Consider the following 22,870-nt stretch of genomic DNA (forward strand, 5'->3'; position numbering starts at 1 on the left):
ATACACACCCATAATCACATACCCACATGCACACACACAGACCCACATACACACACTCAGATACACACACAATCACACGGACCCACATACACACACCCATAATCACTCACACATACACACAGACCCACATACTCACATATCCACATACACATACACACACCCACATACGCACACAATCATACAGACACATACACACTCACAATCAATCACATACCCCGAGAAGGGCAGAGTGGAGGTGGCCCTCTGCTGCGGGCAGCTGTGGTCTCTGAGAGGCAAAATAGGCCACCAAGGCAGAAGTTTCTGGAAAGTACAACTGTACTCTGGGAGAGGCCTGGCCTGAGCAGCGGTGGGGAGGGCCTCTGAGGGGCTCAGAGAGAAGGTCGGAGCCAGCCTGAGCTGGGGCAGAGTCAGGACCTGGGAAGCCCACAGAGTGGGCTGGCCTGAGACCTTGCAGAGGGGGCCTCTGGGCACAAGGAACGACTTGTGCCATCACCCACAGGAGTCACTCTGTGCAGGGTACTGAAGCCATCGAGGAAGCACGTGGCCCCCCAGGGTTGGGGAACCAGAAGCCTGTCTGAGGACAGGTCCTTGGCACAAACAAGGTGACAGAAGTAGAGACGCTGTGAAGGGGCCCGAGCAGCAGAGGAGAGCAGGGATGTGGGGGGTGCGGGGGGGCTGGGGGACATGGGGGCTGGGGGACACGTAGGGGAGGTAGGGGGCAGGAGGTGGGGAGGTGACTGGGGGTGTGGGTGCTGTGAGGGTGTGGGTGGCGATTGCGGCAGGGCCAAGGTGGAGGCGGCACCTGACCCCAGTCGGCTACTTCGCTCAGACCCAAGTGGGCACAAACTGCCCCGAGTGGCCTCTGGCTGGTGACTAGAGCCTCTGGCCAAAGTTCCTGAGCCCCACTGGGATTCGCACCCACCCGGCCACCGTCTGGTGGGACAGTGAGTCATGACTCAGCAGGACAGGCAGCTCCTGGCTCAGACCCCGGCGTCATCATAGAGCCACCAAGTCACCACCAGAGGGACCTTCTGTGGCAAGTCCAAGTGCCACGTGGAAGGCACGGGGTGGGGTCAAAGGGATGGTGCTGTCTTCATGGGGTCAGAGCTGGGGCACTCACCAGTCTGTGCCTGAGGTGGACAGTGACGAGCGGGAAACCGGACAGATTCTGGGAGAGCGTCGGCCGTGGGGACACGTCAAGCGAAATGAGGGAGCTGGCAGACGAGAGCAGGCAGCTTCCGTAGCTCATGGCGCCCGCGATCCTTGGGAAGCAAAGGCAGCGTCACACACGGGGCAGTGGAGCAAGGTCACAGCGGTGTATGCAGCCTTCTGGGCCCCTGCGGGCTTCCTGCGGGCTCCTCTGCTGGGACCCTGCCCAGCCGCTCAGCCTGGTCACTGCAGGGGGTGCAGAGCTGAGAGGGCTAGCGCCAGCCTTGAACCACAGCCCTGGGGTTCTGGACCCTGACGAGGTTGCTGAAAAGGGTCTCTCACCCCCCGTAGCTTCCATGCCCAGCTCTGGACAAACCTGGCGGCAGGTCCATGGCACCAGCTCTCTGCTTGCCTCTGAGCTCACGGTTCAGAGGTGAGCATGGACGCGGCTAAGTCCTAGGAGGCCACCAGACTCAGCAGGGGCTGGCACAGACTCTCACTCGGTTCTCTGTGTCAACCCTGAGGGGTCAAGTCCAGGTGGCACCTTACAGCCACGAGGGGTGTTACCGAGGAGGAGCAGAGCTGAGAGACCACCACAGGTGCTGGATCGAGCTACTCCTGAAGCCGTGTGCTGTGCCCCACTCCGTGCTCGTGAGCCAATAAACTGCCGTGTAAAAAGGTTTTTTGTCACAACCAATCTAGAGAATCCTGCCTGGTACATATGCATATCTCCTGGGTACTCAGGGGGTTAAATGGGACTCGTGGCCCACACAGGGTTGGCCGGCATGGGACCTGGGTGTGTCCTTGGGGCCGGGCCTGTGGTCTGCACACTGACCACTGACACTGGAGGGGTGGCAAGTCTGCTCAGCTCCCTGGGTTCCTTTCTTTTGGGGGGAGGGGCTGTCACGCCCAGCAATGTTCAGGCATTACTCTTGGCTCTGCACTCAGGAATTATTCCTGGTGGGGCACCGGGGGGCAGAGAGAGTGCCGGGATCAAACCCAGGTTCCCACTGTGTTAGTTCTCGGGCCTCCAAGCTATTAGGATTCAAGGCCTGGCTGTCTGCCTGTCACACCCCAACTGACCCCCACCTGGCAGGCACATGTGACCTCCGGCCTGACCCCAGCTCATCTGCTCTCCCCACGCCACACAGAACTTCTGCAGAGTTGTGTTTGCTGCCCCATCAGGAGCCTCAGCCAGTGCCCGGGAACCAGGGAGACGTGACCTCCCGCTCTCAGGGACACGGGACAGAGGGCCACTGTGCACGGGCCATGGTAGCTGCCCTTCCGACTCAGTGCCGTCTCACGCAGTCACCCACACACACCCAAAGCCCCAGGTCCAAGGGCCCTCCCCAGCAGTGAGAGCCTCAGGGGACCCTCTCCTGGCCCTCCCCTCCTGGACTGAAGGTGGAGCTTCCTGATGTCCTCCAGGTGCGGGTGGGCCACGAGCCCCTAACAGGGAAGCAGAGTGGACGCGCCTTGGTCAGCATCACGGGAACATGGTCAGGCCACTGTAGCAGGCCGTGGCTCTCCCCAGGGCCCAGACTCCCCTGCCTGCACTCCCCACCCCACTGAAGGCTGTCCCCGCCTTGCCTGCTCACCCAGGGCCTGAGTGTCCACACAGCGCGGCAGGGGCTCGGCCCCCCGGACCTCAGACACTCAGTGTCACAGGGGCCCTGCAGCTATCTGACCCAGGCTTAAGGGTGCAGAAAAACGTGGACCAGCCCTGCCCCGTCTCATGCACTAGCTGCGTCCACTGGCCCAGAGCCTCCTGCCCTAGTGGAAACTGCGGGAACCAGATGCTAAAGGTGGCGTGTGAGCCGGCTGCGTGTCCGCAGCAGAGGGTAGAACGGCACCCTGGGGGCTGTGTGCCCTACTTGCAGGCCTGCCTGGAGCCGGGCCACCACCTGCACGTGGACAGGAGAAGGGACCGGCCAATGAGCGAGGAAACACAGGCACACCTTGGTTAAGGCACTCAGCCTGAGGTGGGAAACTGCTCACAGCACCCCAGAGGGCCGCGCTGCAGAGAGCAGCAGTTTGCCTGGTCTGGGCTCAGGGCACCCTCAGCCCTGGGCAGGGGGAGGGGAGCAGGGAGACACAGCACAGCCCCCATGGCAGGTTCCCCCTGGGGCCGGCTGCTCTCTGCACGGTCATAGCTCCCATAGGCTTACACTTACAGGGACGGAGCCAAGCAGGCAGTGATGGGCAGACAGCACCTCTGCAGCCACGCCTGAAGCCAGCGTCCTCTCAGCCCTCTGTCCTATGACCCCTGAGCTCCCTGGTCTGCGGCTTCCTCGTTCACAGCCGGCACCGTCCTGACTCTGGCGACCCGTGCTCACCTCGCCCATGACACAAAGGGCACACCAGCGGGGCAACCCTGGGGCAGGTGAGCCCTCCGCCGTGGACCGTGTGGGAGCGAGATGGCAGGCGGGGCTGCCGGGACCGTCAGGCTCAGGGACACACGCACGCCCACACCCTGGGCTGGGCCCAACTTACTCTGTGCTGGCCGGAGGGATGTTGCTCAGGTAAAAGTGCATGGAGTGGTAGAGCAGGCCCACGATGGTCGTCCAGGCTGGGAGCAAGCAGAGTGGAGCCCGGTCACCGACGCTGAACCGCCCTCCCCAGGACCCACACGAGGACAGTGCTGGGGTGACTGGGCTCTGGGATGTGGCCTGACAGGCCCGTGTGCCAGGCTCGGGCACTCTGAGGGGACACGTCTGGATTTGTCACGAGAGCAGGGTAGGGGTCATAAAGGGCATCGATGTTCAATGGCCTCAGGCTCCAGAGGGCCCGAGGCAGCCGTGGCAGGGCAGCAGCGACACGTGCCCGTCACTCACCTTGGCCATGAAAGGCTTCCTGGGGAATCTCGATGTAGCTCTGTCCAAGCTCTGGGAAACGGTAGTGGGAGGAGTTCATGGTACTGGGCAGGAGCTTGGCCATGGCAAAGTCTGTGAGGAAGCAGATGGACTCTAGTCAGAGCGCCTCTGGGGGTGGGCGGCCGTGCCACAGCTCGTTCTCTCCAACAGAGCATTCCAGCACAACCCCTCCTGGATGCAACACTGACAGTTAAAGGGCCCCTGGAAAGTCCCTGCCTCGATGGATCCCCATCCACGGGCCACTGCATGTGTACTTATGCTTATGTACACAGACGTGCCTGTGCATATCTGTGTGCGTACACATATCCATGTGTGTGAACATGTGTGCATGTGCATGTCTGTATGTGTCCATGTACACTCAGGTGTGCATACTTGTGTGTGTTCATTTCTGTGTGCATGTGCTTGTACATGTACATGTATGTGCATGCTTGTGTGTGCACATGTCCATGTATTTGTGTGCATGTTTGAATGCATGTGCAAACTCATGCATGCATGTATCTGAGTGTGGGTGCTCAGGTGTATGCATACATGTTTCCATGTGCACATACATGCCCTGTGTATGTTCATGTGCATGTGCATGTCTGTGTGTATGTGTGTGCATGTGCAACCATCTGGAGTACCACAAGATGCCCCGCACCCCTATGCTGACCCTGCATGCAGCCCTGCTCACCTGCCACAGAGGAGGAGCCGGCAATGGCGACGTGGGAGTCACTGATGTGCAGGTTGGACGAGATGTGGCCCATGACTTTGTCGATGGTGTCAATGAAGCCCAGCACCACGGAGCTGTCCTGGGAACAGCACAGAAGCGAAGTGTCACCACAGGTCCATCAGACACACTGGGGTGGGTGTGTTAAACCCCACAAGAATGTGCTCACCCCGCCGTCCCTCTGCCCCCATAGGACAGCACGGCGTCCCTGATGTCACAGATATTACAGGAAGGTGTGGAGGCAGAGGTGAACACGGGTAGCAGGGCTGGGCCCAGGTCTGTCTGAACCCACCACTCACAGATCCCAGACTTGGCTCATCCCGACCCCACCAATGGCCCCAGGACTCTGTGGCCCCCATCCTGAGGTCACATCCCTGTCGTCTCCTGTCTTTCTGGAAACGTGTCTGTCTGCTGCACAGTGTCCTGTGCTTTTCCGAAGGCTGTGTTCTGCTGGGGATGGCTGAATCGTTTGGGGGCAGGGCACAGCTGGCGGTGCTCAGGGCTCACTCCTGGCTCTGCTCTCAGGAATCCCTTTTGGTGGGCTCAGGGGACCACGTGGGATGCCGGGGATTGAACAGGGTCGGCCGTGTGCCAGGCAAGTGCCTTACCTTCTCTTCAATGCTAGTTAGGGTCTGCCAAAAATGGGAGTTTCGTCACTATTCACATCTTATGACAGAGCATTGAAAAATTAAATTTGAATAATGCAGAATTACATCTGTTCAGGTCCTCCACTGGCCTTGGGGTGTGCAGAGGGTGACAAGGCCAGAGGTTGGCTGGGAAGCACAGTTTCTACAGGTGCAGCTTTGGTGTGGGGGGACCCCCAGGGCAGGCAGGACTGCCTGGAGCAGGGAGTCAGGATCCTGGGCTGAGGGGACTCGGGGGAGGAGCAGAAGTGCTTGGGCCACACCTGGCTGTGCTCTGGGGCTCACTCCTAGCTCTGTGCCCAGGGACCACTTCTAGAGGGGCTCAGGGGATCTTATGTGGTGTCAGGGATTGAACCAGACTCATCCAGTCGCTCACCTTTATCACCTATTTTTTTAAATGAGTAAAATCAACAGTTTTTTTTTTTAAAGAGAAAAATCATTCCACTCATTTTGGAGTAGAGATAAAAAGAAGTTGTTTTTTTTTTTTAAGTGGAGTTACATCTTATATACATTCTGCTCTTTAGTTACTCTAGAGATCTTCAAACATGTTTTTTATTACTAACCAAGAACAATGTGATGGTAAAACATGTGCTAATCACTCCCAGGCTTGGCCTGTGGCCCATGAGGAAAGCCAGCCTTGCTCCCCAGGCTGCCCAGCCACATGGAGCCGAGGCTGGTTCCTGAGCACACCGGGCACCAGGCCCTTCACACCAGTCTCACATGAGCCAAGAAGCCGTCACAGCCCCGAGGCTGGGCTGATGGGTGCTTGGTACTCGGCAGACACGAGCTGGGTGGCTTTATCCCCACTGGGACCACGACCTGCTTCCCACGGACATGCTCGCTGGAGATCAGAACATCCTGTTCTCTTACCTCGGACACAGCGGTCCAGCCAGGCAGCTGAAGGACGTCTCCCACTGTCTCCAGGAAGGTCTAAGGGCAGACAGATGGCACTGTGAGCTGTCTCCCGGGTGTGCCAGGCTCCCCCTTCCCTATCAGCAGCTGGCCAGGCTGCAGAGATAACCAGCGGAATCAGCCCCATCCGTGTGGCACACTGCGTGTTTGCCCCATCCGTGTAGCAGTCTGTGTGTTTGCCCTATCCATGTAGCAGTCTGCATGTTTGCCCTGTCCGTGTAGCAGGCTGTGTGTTTGCTATGTCTGTGTAAATCTGCGTGTTTGCCCCGTCCCTGTGGCAGGCTGCATGCTTGCTGTCTGTGTGACAGGCTGCGTGTTTGCCCCATCCCTGTGGCAGGCTGCATGTTTGCCCCGTCCATGTGGCAGGCTGCGTGTTTGCTGTCCGTGTGGCAGGCTTCGTGCTTACAGAACCCCTCTGCACAGGTTATTTTCTTGGGGAAATGGTGGCAGCTCTGCCCAGTCAGTGGCAGCATTATTTTCTGGTGGTGCTACTGGCCAGGTGAGCAGCAAGGAGAGATGCCCCTGCTGTTCCCTACACTAGGCCAGATTGGCCTCAGGCTCCCCCTCACAGAACCTGAGGTGGCACTTAGAAGTCACAGTGAATGCTGAGCTCCACTGCCAGGATACCAGAGGACCCCCGTAAATGCCACCACAAGAATGAATGAGCAGATCCTGGCCTGTGGTATACACTCCTTTGGGGCCAGGCTGACCAAAGCACCCTGCGTCCCTCAGAAATCACCTCTCACAGAAGAGAAATTACTCAGGGTCACCTCGCAGCCATGTCTGGCTTGCTCAGTATTGTTCTCAGAAAGTTAAATTGGCTGCTAACATCTTCACATGGGGAGATATGAATACAAATGTGAGTGGCCGGCTTCTCTGAGAAAGAAGTGCATCTCCCCAACCCCAGCCCACGTTCCCCCAGGCACGTGGCCCAAGTCGCCCAGGGACAGTCCTCACCCGCCTCCACTGCCCCATATCTCGTCCTTCTGAGCCCCTGCTCCTCCTGCCCTCCCCGCTTGACCCTACACCTCCAGCTTGCCCACAGCATGTGGGCTGGACTCTCCTTTACAGGCAAGTCCAGGATGCCCCAGGTGCCAAGGCTTCAGAATCAGACAAGAAGACCAATCCCTGCTCACCCGCCCTCCACGGGACAGGCATGGCTCACAGACTTGGGGAGCAGGACAGACGCGGGGCGTCAGTGTGGAGCAGAAAGGACCCGGGCAACCTGGGTCCAGAACTGCTGCCCAGGGGAGAGCCAGGCCCCTGCAGTGGTCACGTGTCCCACAGTGGCCGCCCCTCAGTCCCCCACCTCACCGTCGTGAGGTTCAGCGCCGTGGCCTCCGACACAGACTTGCTGGGCAAGCTGAGTGACATGTTGTGGAGGTAAGTCAGGACAACACCAGGACTTTGGAAGTCTTTCCGCTCCTCTGTCAGGTTGGCAATGACGGGATGGTAAGCATCTGTGGGCACCTGCAGGGAACCAAGAGCCCCTCCGCTGAGCACCATGCCAGAGACTCACGAACCCTCGGGGTCCCTGGAAGCCTACTGTCAAGGCATCGCTGACAGCATTCTGGGCATGGCTGTTGCCATGTGGCATACCTTCCTCAGGAAGTGCTCCCTTCCCGAGAGAGCCACAGGCCGCCGGGGTCTGAGCCCAGAGATTGTCACTCAGTGACCCTGAGACTCCCACAGGAAAGTGGCTCGATTACACATATTCATCCCAGCACCGAGTGTCTCTATATGAATCAGTCCTAGGGGCTGGAGCGATAGCACAGCAGGTAGGGCGTGTGCCTTGCATGCGGCCAACCCAGGTTTGATTCCCAGCATCCCATATGGTCCCCTGAGCACCGCCAGGGGTAATTCCTGAGTGCAAAGCCAGGAGTAACCCCTAAGCATTGCCAGGTGTGGCCCAAAAAGCAGGAAAAAAAAATCAGTCCTAGGGCCAGAGAGAGATAGGGCAGCAGGGAGGGCGCTTGCCTTGCATGTGGCTGACCAAGGTTCCATCCCTGGCACCCCACACGTTCCCCCGAGCACCACCAGAGGTAATTCCTGAGTGCAGAGCAAGGAGTAACTCTAGAGCATTGGCGGGTGTGGTCCCAAAACAAAGAAGAATTGAATCTTTCCCAGATACAGGATAAAGGACAGAGGAGCCAGATTCTCTGTGGGCCTGTCATTCCAGAAGGGTCCGGCTGTTGCTAAGCTTAGCAGCTTTGAGAGTTTGGGCACATGAGGTCACAGGAAATAGGAGAACGTTCTCTTCAGTCAGCCTTAGGTGGGGAATCAGGACTGAAGTTAGCTCTCCTCCATCTGTTATTTCTTCCCAGACAATATTGCCAATAAGAATGAGCCAGACTAATGGAATTCTAGCAATCCTGGGAGCAGATCCAAGCAAAAAAGCATCAACAAGCCATAGACAAGGATAGATGAGCTGCTTACCAGGCTCCTTGCCGTGGGCGTCGTGAAGAAGCCTGGTGGGGTTGAAAACAAGGAAGTGTGCTTTCCTGGAAAAAAAAAAAAAAGCTTAATTGATAACTAAAATGTGGTTATCTTTTATGCAATAAAGTACTGAACTTAAAAATCGCCCAGCTTTGGACTCATCAAAGAAAGTTTAAGAATGTTTGGAATAAGAATGTGTCTGGAATGATAAAATGCTAATAAATCAGCCGAATGGGTAGAGTATATGGATTTTTCCCAGGTCACATTATCTTTCCGTTTATATTCCAGATTGCCTGTGAACACTGTTAATACAAGTCATCATATAAAAATGTGATCTCATACAAGCTTTCACTGATTTCAAATAAATAAAAGAAACAGACCTCAGGGCTGAGACACTCAGAAAGCTGGAGCACAGGCTTTGCATACTGGAGCAATGGGTTGGTCCCTGGCACCACACAGTCCCCAGAGCACCACTGGGTGTGACCACTCCACACACACACACACACACACACACACACACACACACACACACACGGAAATGTACTTCAACTTCATCTGGACTAGCCAGAGAGAAAATACAGAGTGCTCTTGGTCACTGGGTGAGGCAACACTTCCCTCCCAGAAAGACAAATGAGAGCTAACAAGCCAAGTGGCGGATGGGGTGATCCTTTCCCCTGGGGGGATTTCAGGGACTCTATCAAAGTCTCATCCGGGGGGACTGAAGAGATAGTACAGTGGGGAGGGCTATTGCCTTGTATGCAGTCAACCCAGGTTCGATTCTTAGCATCCCATATGGTCCCCCAAACTCCGCCAGGAGTGGTCCCTGAACACAGAGCCAGGAGTAAGTCCTGAGCACCATCAGATGTGGCCCCATTTTTTTAAGAGTTCCATTTGATTGACTATAAATAATCACCAATAATGAAAACTTCCAAGACCAAAATTTAGCTGATGTGCTGTTCCCTTTCTGCCACCATCCATTTCTTATCTCAGTACTTCCTGAAGAAACCACCAGATATTCTACTTCACTGTAGGCTGAAGGTGCAGGTGGCCAAGTGCTCTGGTTGGGGTGTAATTTGGGATGCGGAAGAGAGGACACCTCAGGAACAAGGGTGCCGGAAGGCTCTATTCCCCACTCAGTGACAGGCACTCCAAGGGCTGAGGAGACACAGGGGGATACCCCAGAAACCCACACTTCACTCATGCGCCCCAGAGTAAGGGGAAGGACCGAGAGAGGCATGAGGCCTGCCTCACTAGTCAGTGTGGGAGCGATGAGGGCCCAGCCCCCGAGGAGCCTCTTGTCGTGTGTTGTCTCACTGTGCCTCGGTTTCTCTGACCATGTGACTCTGGACCCAGTTCTGCACAGGACGCGTGGCTGTGTGGCCTCCCTCAGGTTTGCCCTATCCGGACAGTCTCCAAGAACGGCCCCTGCTCGGGCTAAAGGCATGGGAAGAAGGCGCCTCTCTGCAAGGGGCGCTCCAGCCAACGCTCTGGTCCCAGGAGCCGCTGCCCAAAGTACCGGTGAGGACCGCTCTTCACATGGTGATGGGCTCACCTCCTGTGACCCCGTTACCTGTGTGGGCGCAGTGCCCTGCGCATTCTGAACTCACTGAGCAACAGTGCAGAGCCCACACAGGCCTTTCTGGAACTTCGGGGAGTTTTATTTTTCTGTACATACTTTATGTCACACAGCCCGTCTTCACACTGGGTCTCTGAGTGAATGGGAGCCAGTGGCTCAGTCTGGCTCAGCAAATCAGCAGGCATGTGCTTCCCAGGAACCCGTGATACTGGAAGCCCCTCCCAAGAGCCTCCCCCAGACCCAGACGGCGCCTAGAGTGGGCGTGAGCGAGAGGGGTCCACTGAGCAGCTGCTGTCCTGGGACACAGGGGCTGCAGAAGCAGTGAAGCCTTTTCCCCATGCGCCACCGGTGCGCGGGGTGGGGAGGGCCGTCAGGGCAAACAACAGCACAACAGGTCAGTGTCCACATGACAAACCTCAGTCCGGGTGACCAACACTCACCGCTGACCTTCCTCCTGGGCCCTGCTGTCCTGAGGCTCGTCCGCGGCAAGGGACAAGGTGGAAATATCTTTCCCTCTGCTGAGAGCTGCAGCCAGCCCCGATCATTACCGGGGAATCCCCACCTCTGTGTGCACCGGGCCCGGCTACCTCACTGCCAGTTCCGAGGTGAACTGTGGCCAAGGCACATCGGTGTATTCTAGAGCCCCAAATATAGCAGCTGCTCTGGGACAGCAGGGAGCCTCGGGGCCAGGACACATGTGCTTGCTTTCTGCGCCCCATAACCGCCAGGGGAAGGACATCACGGGGGTCCCAGCACCACCAAAAAGCTGTCACGGACCACCCTGGCAACATTCTCTGAGGCCTGGGTCAAAGCTGTTTAAATTCTGCCCTACTGTTTTCCCTGTGTGAGATGAATACAAATTTCTTCTTGACTAAAGTCATTGGTGGGTTTTCCATCACTCCACCAATAGGGCCCAAATAATAGAAGAGCTCAAGGTCAGAATGTTTGTGAGGACAGCCGGCTCTGGAAGGCTCTGGAAGGTTCTGCACCACCCCAGTGCCCTGGGCCGTTCCGGGCCTCCCAGTAGCCAATCCGGGATGCCCCTGAGGTGCCTGCGTGCTGACTGTCCTTTCCGGCAGAGTATTTATGTAACAATACAGGCACTGCACACACTTATGAACAGAATGAAAATGGAATTGTAGCAGGAAAGAAAGTGTTATTTTTGGAAACAACGCCAGTGCATTGCAGACACCACATGCGGCATGAGCCGCAGCCCCAAGTCACGCGTTACCCTCACGGTCAGTGCCCTCTGCTACCCCCGGGGCAGGACTGCTATTGAGTATTTCCATCCATTGGACAGAGGAGAAAGTTGTGATTTGGAGACACTGACACAAAAGTCTGCCGGCATATTATTCCATTTATATGGAATAACCAGCTGGGGGTAGGGGTGACCTCCCTCACCCCAGACTCATCATGCTGAGAGAATGTGTGAACCCAAGTTCTCTGCCCACAGTCCCTGGTGGGAAAGTCTGCTCTTCAAGAACTAGAAGAGCTCTGGGCTCGACAGCCGCCTCAGGGAGTCTGGCGTGTGGCCTGCGGAGGGATGCACTGACGTTATTGGTGGCATCCCCTCCCCAAAGCATCTGTGTCCTCAGCCACGGCCCTCAGGTGCCCTGACTCAGCAGGGCGACACTGATCTCACCCAGCTTCACCTCCTCCACACCCCACGCCCGCAGTGCTGACCTGACCCCAGAGGGTGGGCAGAGAGGAGAGGCAGGCAGGGGGGCCCAGGCCCTCGGCCACACTGACCAATGGCAGCAGTGAAGTACATGGCCACCTCGTCCGGGGTGAGCGCCCGCTCCCAGATGATGAACTCGTCAAAGGCACCGTGCTCGCTGCGCCTGCTCTGGTCCTGCTCAGACCCCAACACAAGGTGGGCGCTGGGCTCCCCGTACACATGAGACACTTTCCCGCTTGGGTCGGAGGTGCTCAGAGTCCCGTTGACATACACTTTCAGGCCCTCCTTGGATTTCCACGTGAACAGGATGTGAGTCCAGTAGGGACCTGGGAGACGGTAAAGAGAACCATTGTCAAGGCCCAGAAGGCAGCCACACACCTACTTTTCCGGGTTCAGGCACATCCTCCTCCCAGGAAACTGGTCAGTACTGGCCCTGCTACTGGTCATGGGCCCTAGGACAGGCCATACTTTGGAGCTGACAGAGGACTCAAAGGAGGACCCACCCACCAGAGCACAGGGGAGGCAAGGCCTCCACCTCCAAATTCCAAACCTGTTTCAAATGGACCCTTTGCCATTCAATAGGATCACAAATTAAATGCTTGCAAGCAAAGAGAACAGTTAAAATATCCGGCAACAGGCAGGTACTTGCATCAATCAGAGCACAAGCCCAGTAGTAAAAATCCAAGACGGCCAGCGAGAGGAAAGGATTTTTTTCTCTCAGAATTTCTTTCTGACAAAATACTGGAAGAACTCGAAAATGCTGCAAGACTAACAATAGTAATAATAACCTATACAGATTGGGAAGAAAGAAATTAAACTATTATCAGGTGGCAGGATTGTCTGTGTAGAAAACTCAAAAGAATTCATTAAAAAATAACACCTGCCAGAACAAATATTACATTATAGTGAGGTTGTAGGACACAAGATTCTGGGCAAGTGAGCCAAAACTACTTGATGAGGAAAGTTAGTCTCTTCAAATAACAGCTGCTGGGAAAATCAAATATCCATATGCAAGAGAAGAAGATTGGATTCCTATCTTAGAGCGCTCACAAAAATGAAATTGAAATGAATTGAAGACTTAAGCATAGAAACCAAAACCAGAAAGCTCGAGAATAAAGCTCAGAAAAACACCTTTCAACTAGTCGTGGCAGAGATGTTTGGATGCTGGTGCCAGAGCAGAGGGAGCAGGGAGGCGCCGTGGCCTCCCACCCTACTCTGCTCTCAGAGGGTGCCTGGCTGCCCATCATCCTTATTTCCAAGAGAAGTGGGATATCTTGACTGGTGAAATCATCATCACTATGGTCGTCATTTGTTCAAGATCATTTTTTTTCTCATTCTGCCTGGACTATCGCAGTGCTCACCAAGGCCCTGATTCAACCCAGAGGTTGTTCATAGAAACTCCTGCTTCGACACGGCAGTGCAGTGGCAGGCGGGGCCACCCTCGAAGCACACTCAGGACTCCCACGGTGAGTCTGGGGGTGGCCTAAGGAGCGTCTCAGCTCCAACGATTCCTCTTCCACCAGGCCCAGTGCCCCACGAGTGTACTCCAGCCTCCGTGGGCCTTGGGCTGCCTCCAGAGCAGGGAAGTCAGCTCTGGCCTCCCAGCAGTGACACCAGGGCTGCTGCCGAGACTGCATAGCTCTCCTGATGGAGTCTCTGGAGAGCACGTGAGAAGAACAACCTCCTCAAAGGATCACTCTCGAGCCCACTGCAGGAGGCGTGTTTTGCGGGGCCCACTTCCTGGAGAATGGCAGTGACTGCCGCTCTCTTGGCCTGAGCACAGTCCGGAAGGTCCCCAACAGAGGCAGGCCCACTAGCCCACAGAGCAGGGAGAACAGCCTCCACAGGAGGAATGACAGCAGGCACTACAAGAAATGACAGCAGGTAGCAGGAGGTACCGCAGTAGCTACAAGGTACTACAGCAGGAACCACGAGATACGACAGCAAGTACAGGATACTACCATCAGTTACTGTAAGATATGACAGCAGGTACCACAAGAGGTACCATGAGATACAACAACAGGTATAAGATATGACAGCAGGCACCACGAGATACAGCAGCAGGTACACGATACTACCAGCACATACTGCAAGATGTGACAGCAGGTGCCACAGCAGGGACCACGAGATGCAATAGCAGGTATAAGATATGACAGCAGGTACATGAGATACAACATCAGGTACAAGATATGACAGCAGGTACCACAAGATACAACAGCAGGTAGAAGTTATCACAGCAGGTATAAGAAATGACAACAGGTACAAAATACACTAGCAGGCACCATGGGATTCAACAGCAGATATCACAGAATACCCCAGCAGGTACCACAGGATACCCCAGCAGGTACCACAAGATCCCACAGCAGGTTCCACAAGAGCCACAACGACATATGGGGGCTTGGGAGGATATCTGGCCTCAGGGATAGAGAGCGCAGACATGCAGGGACCTCCGGGTGCCTGCTGGGCTCCTCCTCAGAGGGGACAAAGGGGATGGCACCCATGGTCAGGTGCCTCCTCCGGCCACCACTGCCACTGTCCTGAGTGAGGCACTTGAATGACAGAGCCCTCACAGCCAGTCCACGCCCGGCTCTGGCCTCGTGCACTGCCCAGGTGGCCCAGGCACGAGGCCCAAGGTGCCCTCAGCCAGCCCACAAGCCCCACCTCCCCTGCTGAACCCTCGTTCTCTCCTCTCTCGTCCCATCTGAAGGCTTCCAGTCCTCAGCATTGATGAGGAGAGGAAGGAGGGGCTGCCTGCTGTGCTCCAAGCTCTGTCCCCTCCTGCCGTGAGGGGGACTCAGAAGCAGATGTGAAGTGGGGAGGGCCAGGAGTGCCTCCCTAGGGGCCTCAGTGCTTCCCTCCTCCCTGTCCCTTCCCAGGTGTCCCCTCCAAGAGAAGGGGCCCAGGTACCTGCCCCAGACTCCCCTCACCCGATGGCCGGGAGTCTGCCCCAAGGTGCCTGAACCTGGTGGCCATAAATCTTCCCCAGAGTCCCCTCACCCAGTAGCTGGGAATCTGTCCCAGGGTCCCTGAACCTGGTGGCCATGAGTCTGTCCTGGGGTCCCCGTACCTGGCGTGCTGAAGGAGGCCTCCCAGGTCATGGAGTTCTCACGCATGTACAGCTCCACGGAGCCCTTGCCACCGCTGGCGCGGACTTTGAAGCCATCAGAAATGACCTGCCCCCCATACGCGGAGGGGGCTGGCCTGGCCTGTTCTCCTTGGGTCTTCCAGAAGAAAGAAAACGTGACCCCTAAGGAAAGGAAGACAGGGCTCAGAGCTGCAGGAATCAATCCTGGACCTCCCGGCGATGGCTCATGCCCTCACATTCCAAAGCAGCTGCCAACCAAGACGAGCTCAGCAGGCTGGTGAGGTGCCCTGAGCACTGCCTGGAGGGAGCACCATGCTAGAAGTAGCCCCAAGCACTGCCAGTATGCCCCAACCCTCCCAAATAATCAACAAAAGGCATCAAACAATGTTCAATTCAGACAACACCATGACAGTAGCTAAGACTGAATGAACAGAGTACCCGAGTTCTTTTTGAAGAGCTTTCTTGGTTTTTAAGGGGTGGGGCTCGGGGGCCACATGGGGTGCTAGTGATCAAACCCGGGTTGACTGCACGCAAGGCCAGCGCCATGCCGCTGTCCCATCGCTCTGGACACTGCCCTAAGAGTTTCAATGACTCCCTCCTGTTAGATGCAGGAAAGTCCTGCATGCATCCCATGAAGAGGAGCAGAGAGCAGTGGGCAGTGCGGAGTGTCGCAGAGGCCGGAAGGCGGGACACCTGCTGGGCCTCCTGTGGTCCTTGCTAACCCTTCTCTGTGAATAGCAGCTGGGCCCCAGTTCAGACCCACGTTACTCAGGGCTCTGCTGTGCCTCCCACGTGCAGCCCCTGCAGGCCAGAGCGACAGCACAGCCAGTGGGGCGGTTGCCTTGCATGCGGTTGACCCGTAAGGATCCCATATGGTCCCCCAAGTCCTCCAGGAGTGGACCCTGAGCACAGAGCCGGAAGTGAGCCCTGAGCACTGCAGGAGTTTTCCCTGAGTACAGAACCAGGAGTGAGCCCTGAGCACAGCCAACAGTGATCCCTGAACACTTCCAGGAGTCAGACTTGAGCACAGAGCCAGGAGTCACCCCTGAGCACTGCTGAGTGTGGCTCCTAATCAACAACAGAATGACAGGAGTCCCTGCAGCGGGCTCATGGAGTCGTCAGCAGCTTCTCCTCCAAATCTCCATGCATGTGGCCAGCAGGTCTCTCCCTACCCGGGTTTCCTCTGGATTCTTCCATCCCCACAGAGAGACAGCGAGGGCTCCCCAAAGCCCCAGCTGCGAGCAGGACCCCCAGAACCACCCACACACAGGAAACCAGCACAGTCCAAGCTGTGAGACTCTGTTATGAAACCAAGTCCCCATAGGATTCAGGGAAGCCAGTTTTTTCCACTTTGCAGGAACTTTTTTTTTAAAAAAAGTCTTTCATTCAATCCTGTCCTGGATAAATGTCTTCCTGTCCAGGAAATAGAAAACAGTTCAGCGGTGGATGAGGTGGGTAGGCTCTTCATGCTTCTCCTTTTTCCATTCACCTGCAAAGTTACGTTTTTGTCTAAGCCACCAATGGGGCATATCCTGAGTCTGAAAGGCCCAGATGTGGGGGCCTTCATCACTTGGGAGCAACAATACAAAGAAGAAAAACCCCGAAGGAAAAAGTTAAAAAAAAAAAACAGCTTTCTGGGCAAATTGGTACCTTTTTTTTACGAGCATTAAATCCCAATCCATCTCATAACTAGACAGCAGAAAGTTATTTTTCAGGACATAAAAAGAGAAAAAAATGCCTAGATGTCAGAAGAAAGATGGATTAACTTGAGCACATAAATATTATAAAATTCTGTAAGACAAAAAATTTACCGTAACAAAGTCAAAAGACAAATAGCAGCGGGAGCCATGTCTGCCATCTGAACGGTCAGGGCCTGCAACTACAGCAGGGGCAGGCGTGAGTGTGGCCACGGCTGGGGGCAGGGCCCACTGCTCTGTCCTGCCAACCAAGGAGCAGGCATGACCCCGGCTGCTGCGTGCAGGAGAGAAGTGAGCAGAGAGAGAGTTGGGGACACACAGCTCGTGGGTGAGGCTGGCACTGGAGCAGGCCTTGGCACTGCGTCTGCAGGCGATCACCACGGTATCCCACCCCGGCACAGTGACTCACTCGCTGCATCCAAGAGACTCCCAGAAAATCCAGGAAGGAGAGCAGACAAGAACGAGCAGGGCCAGGCTGCACAGTGTCCCCTTTGTGTCCTGGGTGGGGGGACAGAACAGCTGTCCTGGCCCATGTGCAGCAGCTGGTCAGGAGGGCAGGGCCCGTCCTCCTGCCCCAGCAAAGCTCCCTGGCCTGGGTGCTGTCTCTCTGGCCACTGCCCACTGTCTCCAGCCTGGTAGAGCCTGGCACGCTGAGGAAGCATCACCCCTGGTCCAGGCAGGAGAGCCGAGATGGCCAGCTCTGCCAGGTAGGAACCGGAGACCTCAGCAGCCCCTCAGAGGGCTGCCAGTCAGATATGACAGCAGCTAGACCCTCAGGGAAGTTCTCCTGACCCTGCTTAGTGTCCGTGGCTTCTGTCTGAGGCATCATTTAAAGCAGAGAAGTCCTGTGACTGCAAAGACAAGGTCTCCCCGAGACAGGCTGTCCAGGAAGAGTGGCCACAGCCACACAGTGATGGAAGCAGCTGGAGTGGACTCTGGCGCATACTCAGGAGTCCTGGCCACGAGAGGAGCCACCTATGGCGTGGCTGGGAGGGGGCTGAGCTCTGGGCACCATTCTTGAGGAGGCTGCTGGGCTCCAAAGGGACCTCAGCCCCTGGTCCAGCCTCCAGACAAGCAGCAAGCTTCTCGGGATGTGCTGGACAGCAGTGGCCCAGGCCCAATGGGCAAGTGTGGAGGAGAGGTCACTGACGCCCTAGCAGAAGCATCCAGGGCGTGAGCAGAGCGAGGAGGGACCTCTAGGACCCCCTCACAGCTCCCCACAGCATGAAGCACTTGAGCCCCAGGTGGGAAGGACAGTGGCAGAACATTCCAGGAGAGCCTGTGGTTGAAGGAGAGCCGGACTCTGAGAGAGAGTTGTCTCCGGGGCGAACGTGCCAGCAAGCTCAGCACCCACCGCTGCTTCTCCAGCAAGCCACGTCTGCAGCCTCAAGAAGGAGAAGGGTCAGTGGGCACAGCCTCATCAGTGGACACGGGCAGGGGACCAGTGTCTGTGTCCTCCCGGGAAACAGCGGAATCCTCAACTCCGGCTCCCAAACACTCTTTAGGAAAACAAAGCTAAACCGCTGAGAATACCGACAGAGCCCACAGTAGAGTTTGGAAGACTAGAAAAGCAGTGGCCCTCTTGGTGTGGCCGCTGACTCTCACAGAGGATGCTAAAGAAGCGCCATGGAGAGCGTGGAGGGGGCATGGCCAGGGCACCTAGAAGGCCAGAGAACCCCCACAATCCCTGTCTCACCTTCCCACCTCACCTCTGAGGGTCTCAGCGGCCCAGGCCCAGGCGGGCTGGTGGGTTGCCGATTGCAGAGTGACCAGCCTGACCACAGTAGCCCCTGCGAAGGGGCAAGAGACAGCAGCCAAGCAGCAGCAGGAGCCTCTTCCACTGCCCACAGCTGGGCAGCCCCCTGGAGCATCCCAGATCCTCCGGCCCCGTGAACAACCACAAGCGAGGCAGCCTGGCAGGGTTCTCACGTACAGCTGGCCACAGAGAAAGGCCCCTTATGTGGCCAGACTCCAGGCACACAGCGCAAAGGCTGGACGTGACAGAGACCGTGCCCAGCTCACAGGGGCCCAGGGCTGGCCCACACCAAGGGAGAAGGGAGCAGCTGAGGCCATACTGGGGTCTCCCAGCAGAGCTCACCTGGGGTGCTCAGGGGCCATGCAGTGCTGAGGAGAGACTCAGGGCCTTACTCATGTCAGGAAGTGCTCCAGCCCTTTGATCTGGCCCTTGCCCCCCCCCCCCAATCCATAGCTGTGTGGGATTTCCTGTCTCTCAGTGCCTGCACCTGGTCAAACATCTGCAGTTATCTGCCTGCCACACCCAGGGTAGTCAGCAGCCTGCACGCACTCAGAGACCCAGCCTGCAAGCCCAGGCTCCCCACGGCTCTGATCTCCAACATCCAGACTCCCCCGAGTCACAGCAAACACCCACGGGAGCCAGTTGCTGAGAGAGTGGCTACCACCCAGCGGCAGAGCCAGGCCTTGCTTTCCCTGTGACCTAGCACAGGCTTACAGACCCCGTCCTTCGCAGGGCCAGAGCGAGAGGCAGGACCAGAGCCTCTGTCCGATGTCTCTGTGGCCACACCTGGGAGTGTGTGACAGGGTGCATGCAAGCTGCCCAGGCGGGGCTCAGGTGAAGTTTCTGGAAGACTGTCCATGACTGCACCTTGATCATCTCTCCAAACTTGCCTGTTTCTGGAATAGGACCCGTGTACACCTGCCTCCTGTCTGTTCATGCAGAGTGCAGCACGTGGAACCCGCCGCATGGCGGTGTGGACCCCCAAGACAGAGACCCCCCCAGCACCGCGGAACTGGAAGTAGGTTTTCCTTTCCCCAGAAACCAGCCTCTTCTCCCTGCTGGGCTGGAACTGAAAGCTCAGCTCAGACCTGGATGCAGGTAACAGTGACCCAGGCAGCAGAAGGAGGCAGCAGAGGTGGCCCAAGGGGCCTGTGCAGTGCAGGCCCAGGGGCGGACACAGGCGACCGTCCACAGTCCATTGGGCCCACAGAGTCGCCCAGGTTCAGCGTGCCAGGCCACCTTTGGTTTTCACAATGGGATCTCTGAGCCCGACTCCCAGGCCTGCCCCTCGGGCTCCCGTCAGGCGGCTGAGCGGGAAGCACGCACTTACCTTCTGGCCCGCACCGTGCAGGGCTGCTGAGGCAGGAGCTCTTGTACCTCCCATAGTAGAGAAGTGTCACACCCTTCTCCTCCTTGAGGTAGAAGCCTTTGTTGACCTTCCCCTCGACAATATCTAGGGAGAAGGCGGCAACCACGCATGAGGCTGGACGTTTACAAACACGCGTCAGACAGACCAACAACTTCAATCTGAGTGTGCTGATGGACAGAACGTCACATGAGGTCAATACCAACAGTTCATCAGAAATAGCTACGTTATAAACCTTGTGCGTGCAGGTGCAGTGGCGAATTCCTGTAAGGAGACACCATTAGGAGGCTCCACCGTGCCCCGTGGGGTCCAGAGCATCACCAGGACCCCGGGGGTCACGACCGTAAGTGCCAGCAGTGGCCCTACAGTCCAGTGTCCCCAGCCTACCTTCCACCTGCTCCCTGGGCCCATCCCCGACAGCTGCGCTCAGCCCTCCCCACTGACTCCCTCCAGTTCCGAGGCCACTGACCCAGATTTTCTGATGTGAGGGGTCACACACAGATGCAGGCAGTGAGCCCAGTGGAGCTGCGTGCTCTGCACATAGCTCACGTGTCTGATGGGGTGAGGGCAGGTGTATGGTTGACAGAACAGGTAGTACAAGCCATAAAACAAGGTGATTGTGCATTTATCATTAACAGGGTCAAAGTCATCTGCAGACTTCCCCGGAGTGTGGGAACATGTCCCTTTGACCCCGTGTGACCCTGGCTCCTGACCCACAGGAGGGCAGCCAGCACAGAGGGTCACAGGACTCCGGCTATCTTGGACTCGTTTCTTCTCATCTCTAACTTGTAGCTGGGAACTGTATAAACCCCAGGAAGAAGTGGACAGCTGGTGGCTATGCACATGAGTCTGGCATTTACACCCCTAAACCAGATCATCGGGGGCAAAAGGAGCTGAAGGGCAGCTGGCAGCTGGGCTCCATGTGGAGAAAAGACCAAAGTCTGGCCTTGTGCCAGGGCCTGGCTCCAAGAGTGCAGCCTCTCCGTTCACCCTGGCTGCAGAGGGGAGGACCAAGCATTGCTCTGAGGACCTAGGAATCAAAAAGTCTTAACAACAGCACCCACAGCTCCTAAGGTGGGGGCCGAACGGGGCTCGAGCAGGGCACACAGGCCTGGCATGTAAAAGGGCCCAGGTTCAAGCCCTAGGTCCCCACAATCCCAGCACTGACAGGACATGCCCCCACCCACCCCCAAATAAATCTAAAAATCCAACTTCAGAAGCAATGTTGTAAGAGGTCACATTTGGGCTGAGCTACTTTGAAGCCAACGTCTGCTTTCGTCCCCTCCCCAAGGGCTGTGGCTGGTGCCACACACACTCCCATGTCAAGTCCCTGCTGCTCTCAGATGCCCAGACCTCTCGGCCCCCCGGCCTCTGCTTGTCCGTGAAGCGAGCACAGCGGACTGGGGAGACTCCGGGGACAAACGAAGCAGGTGCTCACCTACGGTCGCAGAGAAGTTTGAGTAGGCAGAGTCATTGCCACGCACAAAGGTGGCGTTATGGGAAAGAAGTACAGTGAGGTTGTAGGCTTGTAACGCTAGACAAACAACAAAAGAAAAAGCACAGCATGTGAGACAAAAACAAACAGAAACCACATATCTCTCAACTTCCTGTGGCCTGTGGGCTCCATCCCGCACCCGATAGGCCCTGCCCACCCCCCAGTCCAGATGAGGGTGAGGGGGTGTCAGCTCTCCGCTCACTTGGGGTTCAGCTGCTGCTGGAAACGCCCAGAGCCCGTGTCCTGACTGCGAGTCCCCCCACCGGCTGAGTTGAGAGATATGAAACTAAACAGGCCCTGGACCCATGAGCCTCCACGGAAGGGCTGACGGTTGTGTCACAAGGACGGATGGAAGCAGACACAGCAGGAGAACAGCTGCACACCACAATGACAAATGACAGGACAACAGAGGGTTCAGCCACAAGGAACAGAGCTGCACATGCATGTGCTGACGGGCCTGCTGCATTTCTGCCCTGTGGGGTCTGCGATGAAGTGAGATGTGCCACGCTCAGAGCAGAGCATCCAGAACGGAGGGTTCACGAAGGGCTAATACAACTGGTGAACAAGGTCCGGCATGCTGGGATGGCCTCTGAGTGATGGTGTGGCTGAGAGCGACACGCCATGGTAGGGCGTTCCGAGCTCCTTTGCCACTGTCAGAGGCCTCAGGAGAACAGGCTGACACTCATCGAGCACTGGCCAAGGAGCCTCCTGATGCTTGGCTGGCCGGTCCATGACTGTCACCTCGCTTTCAACTAAAGGCCCTCAGGAAGCAAACAACACGATGACAAGGAAAAGGGTCACCCAGGGGAGTCCACAGGGCAGATCTGAGGATCTGGAGAAACTGGGGTACAGGCCAGCTTTCTGCCAGCTGCCCCAGGAAGGAGGAGGCCTGCTGATGGGGGGGGGCGCACCCCACAGCTCAGACCCACACAAGGCCTCCCGTTTGCAAATGGTGGAGAAAACAGGGAATGGATCTCAGGGAGGCAGCAGCTCACGGATGCCGCACGCCTGAGGGCTGCACAAGCAGCCACTCGGCACCCGCTCCTGCCAGCCAGGTCAGCCCGCCACCCCTGAGGCCTGGAGTATGCACCCAGCACCCAGGGAAAGCCCCTTCTGGTGCTCCAAGGGAGGCCTTTGGGAGTGACGGTGGCAGCTGAGCAGTCAGTGCAGCAGAGAACCGTGCTCCGAGTCAGCCTCGCACACACGCATTACAGCGTCTCAGCCACCCAGCAACAGGAGCCGGGCCACAAGGGCCCCTGGGAGCACCCTAGGGAGTGCCCTGAGTACTGATCTAGGAGCAGCCCCCAGCACAAGAGGAAAGGAAAAACGGTGGAAAAGCCTATTGGAACAGAGATTCTCAGGCAGACCTGGGGCTTCTGACAGTGGCAAACTGAGGCACTACAGGCTGCTGTCCTTGGAACAGGGCTTGGCTGGGGGGTGAGGGGCTCAGAAGGGGCCTGACTGACCCCACAAGCACTGATTCGGCTCTTATTCCTG

General features: G+C 56.9%; 1 protein-coding gene across 1 annotated transcript in view; it reads right to left on the minus strand.

Annotated features, from left to right (window-relative positions):
- ADGRD1 (adhesion G protein-coupled receptor D1) overlaps positions 1 to 22,870 on the minus strand; it is a 52,190-nt gene that overhangs the window by 22,331 nt on the left and 6,989 nt on the right. Inside the window, exons 4-13 of the mRNA XM_055147160.1 lie at positions 19,843 to 19,965; positions 15,042 to 15,221; positions 12,046 to 12,300; positions 8,721 to 8,785; positions 7,599 to 7,754; positions 6,243 to 6,302; positions 4,693 to 4,810; positions 3,984 to 4,094; positions 3,643 to 3,718; positions 1,121 to 1,262 (exon numbers count right to left, since the gene is read on the minus strand). Coding sequence (XP_055003135.1) covers positions 1,121 to 1,262; positions 3,643 to 3,718; positions 3,984 to 4,094; positions 4,693 to 4,810; positions 6,243 to 6,302; positions 7,599 to 7,754; positions 8,721 to 8,785; positions 12,046 to 12,300; positions 15,042 to 15,221; positions 19,843 to 19,965 — 1,286 coding nt within the window. The remainder of the gene's footprint in view (positions 1 to 1,120; positions 1,263 to 3,642; positions 3,719 to 3,983; positions 4,095 to 4,692; positions 4,811 to 6,242; positions 6,303 to 7,598; positions 7,755 to 8,720; positions 8,786 to 12,045; positions 12,301 to 15,041; positions 15,222 to 19,842; positions 19,966 to 22,870) is intronic.

The sequence above is a fragment of the Sorex araneus genome, chromosome 9 (assembly GCF_027595985.1).
Source record: "Sorex araneus isolate mSorAra2 chromosome 9, mSorAra2.pri, whole genome shotgun sequence".
NCBI classification, from domain to species: Eukaryota; Metazoa; Chordata; class Mammalia; order Eulipotyphla; family Soricidae; genus Sorex; species Sorex araneus.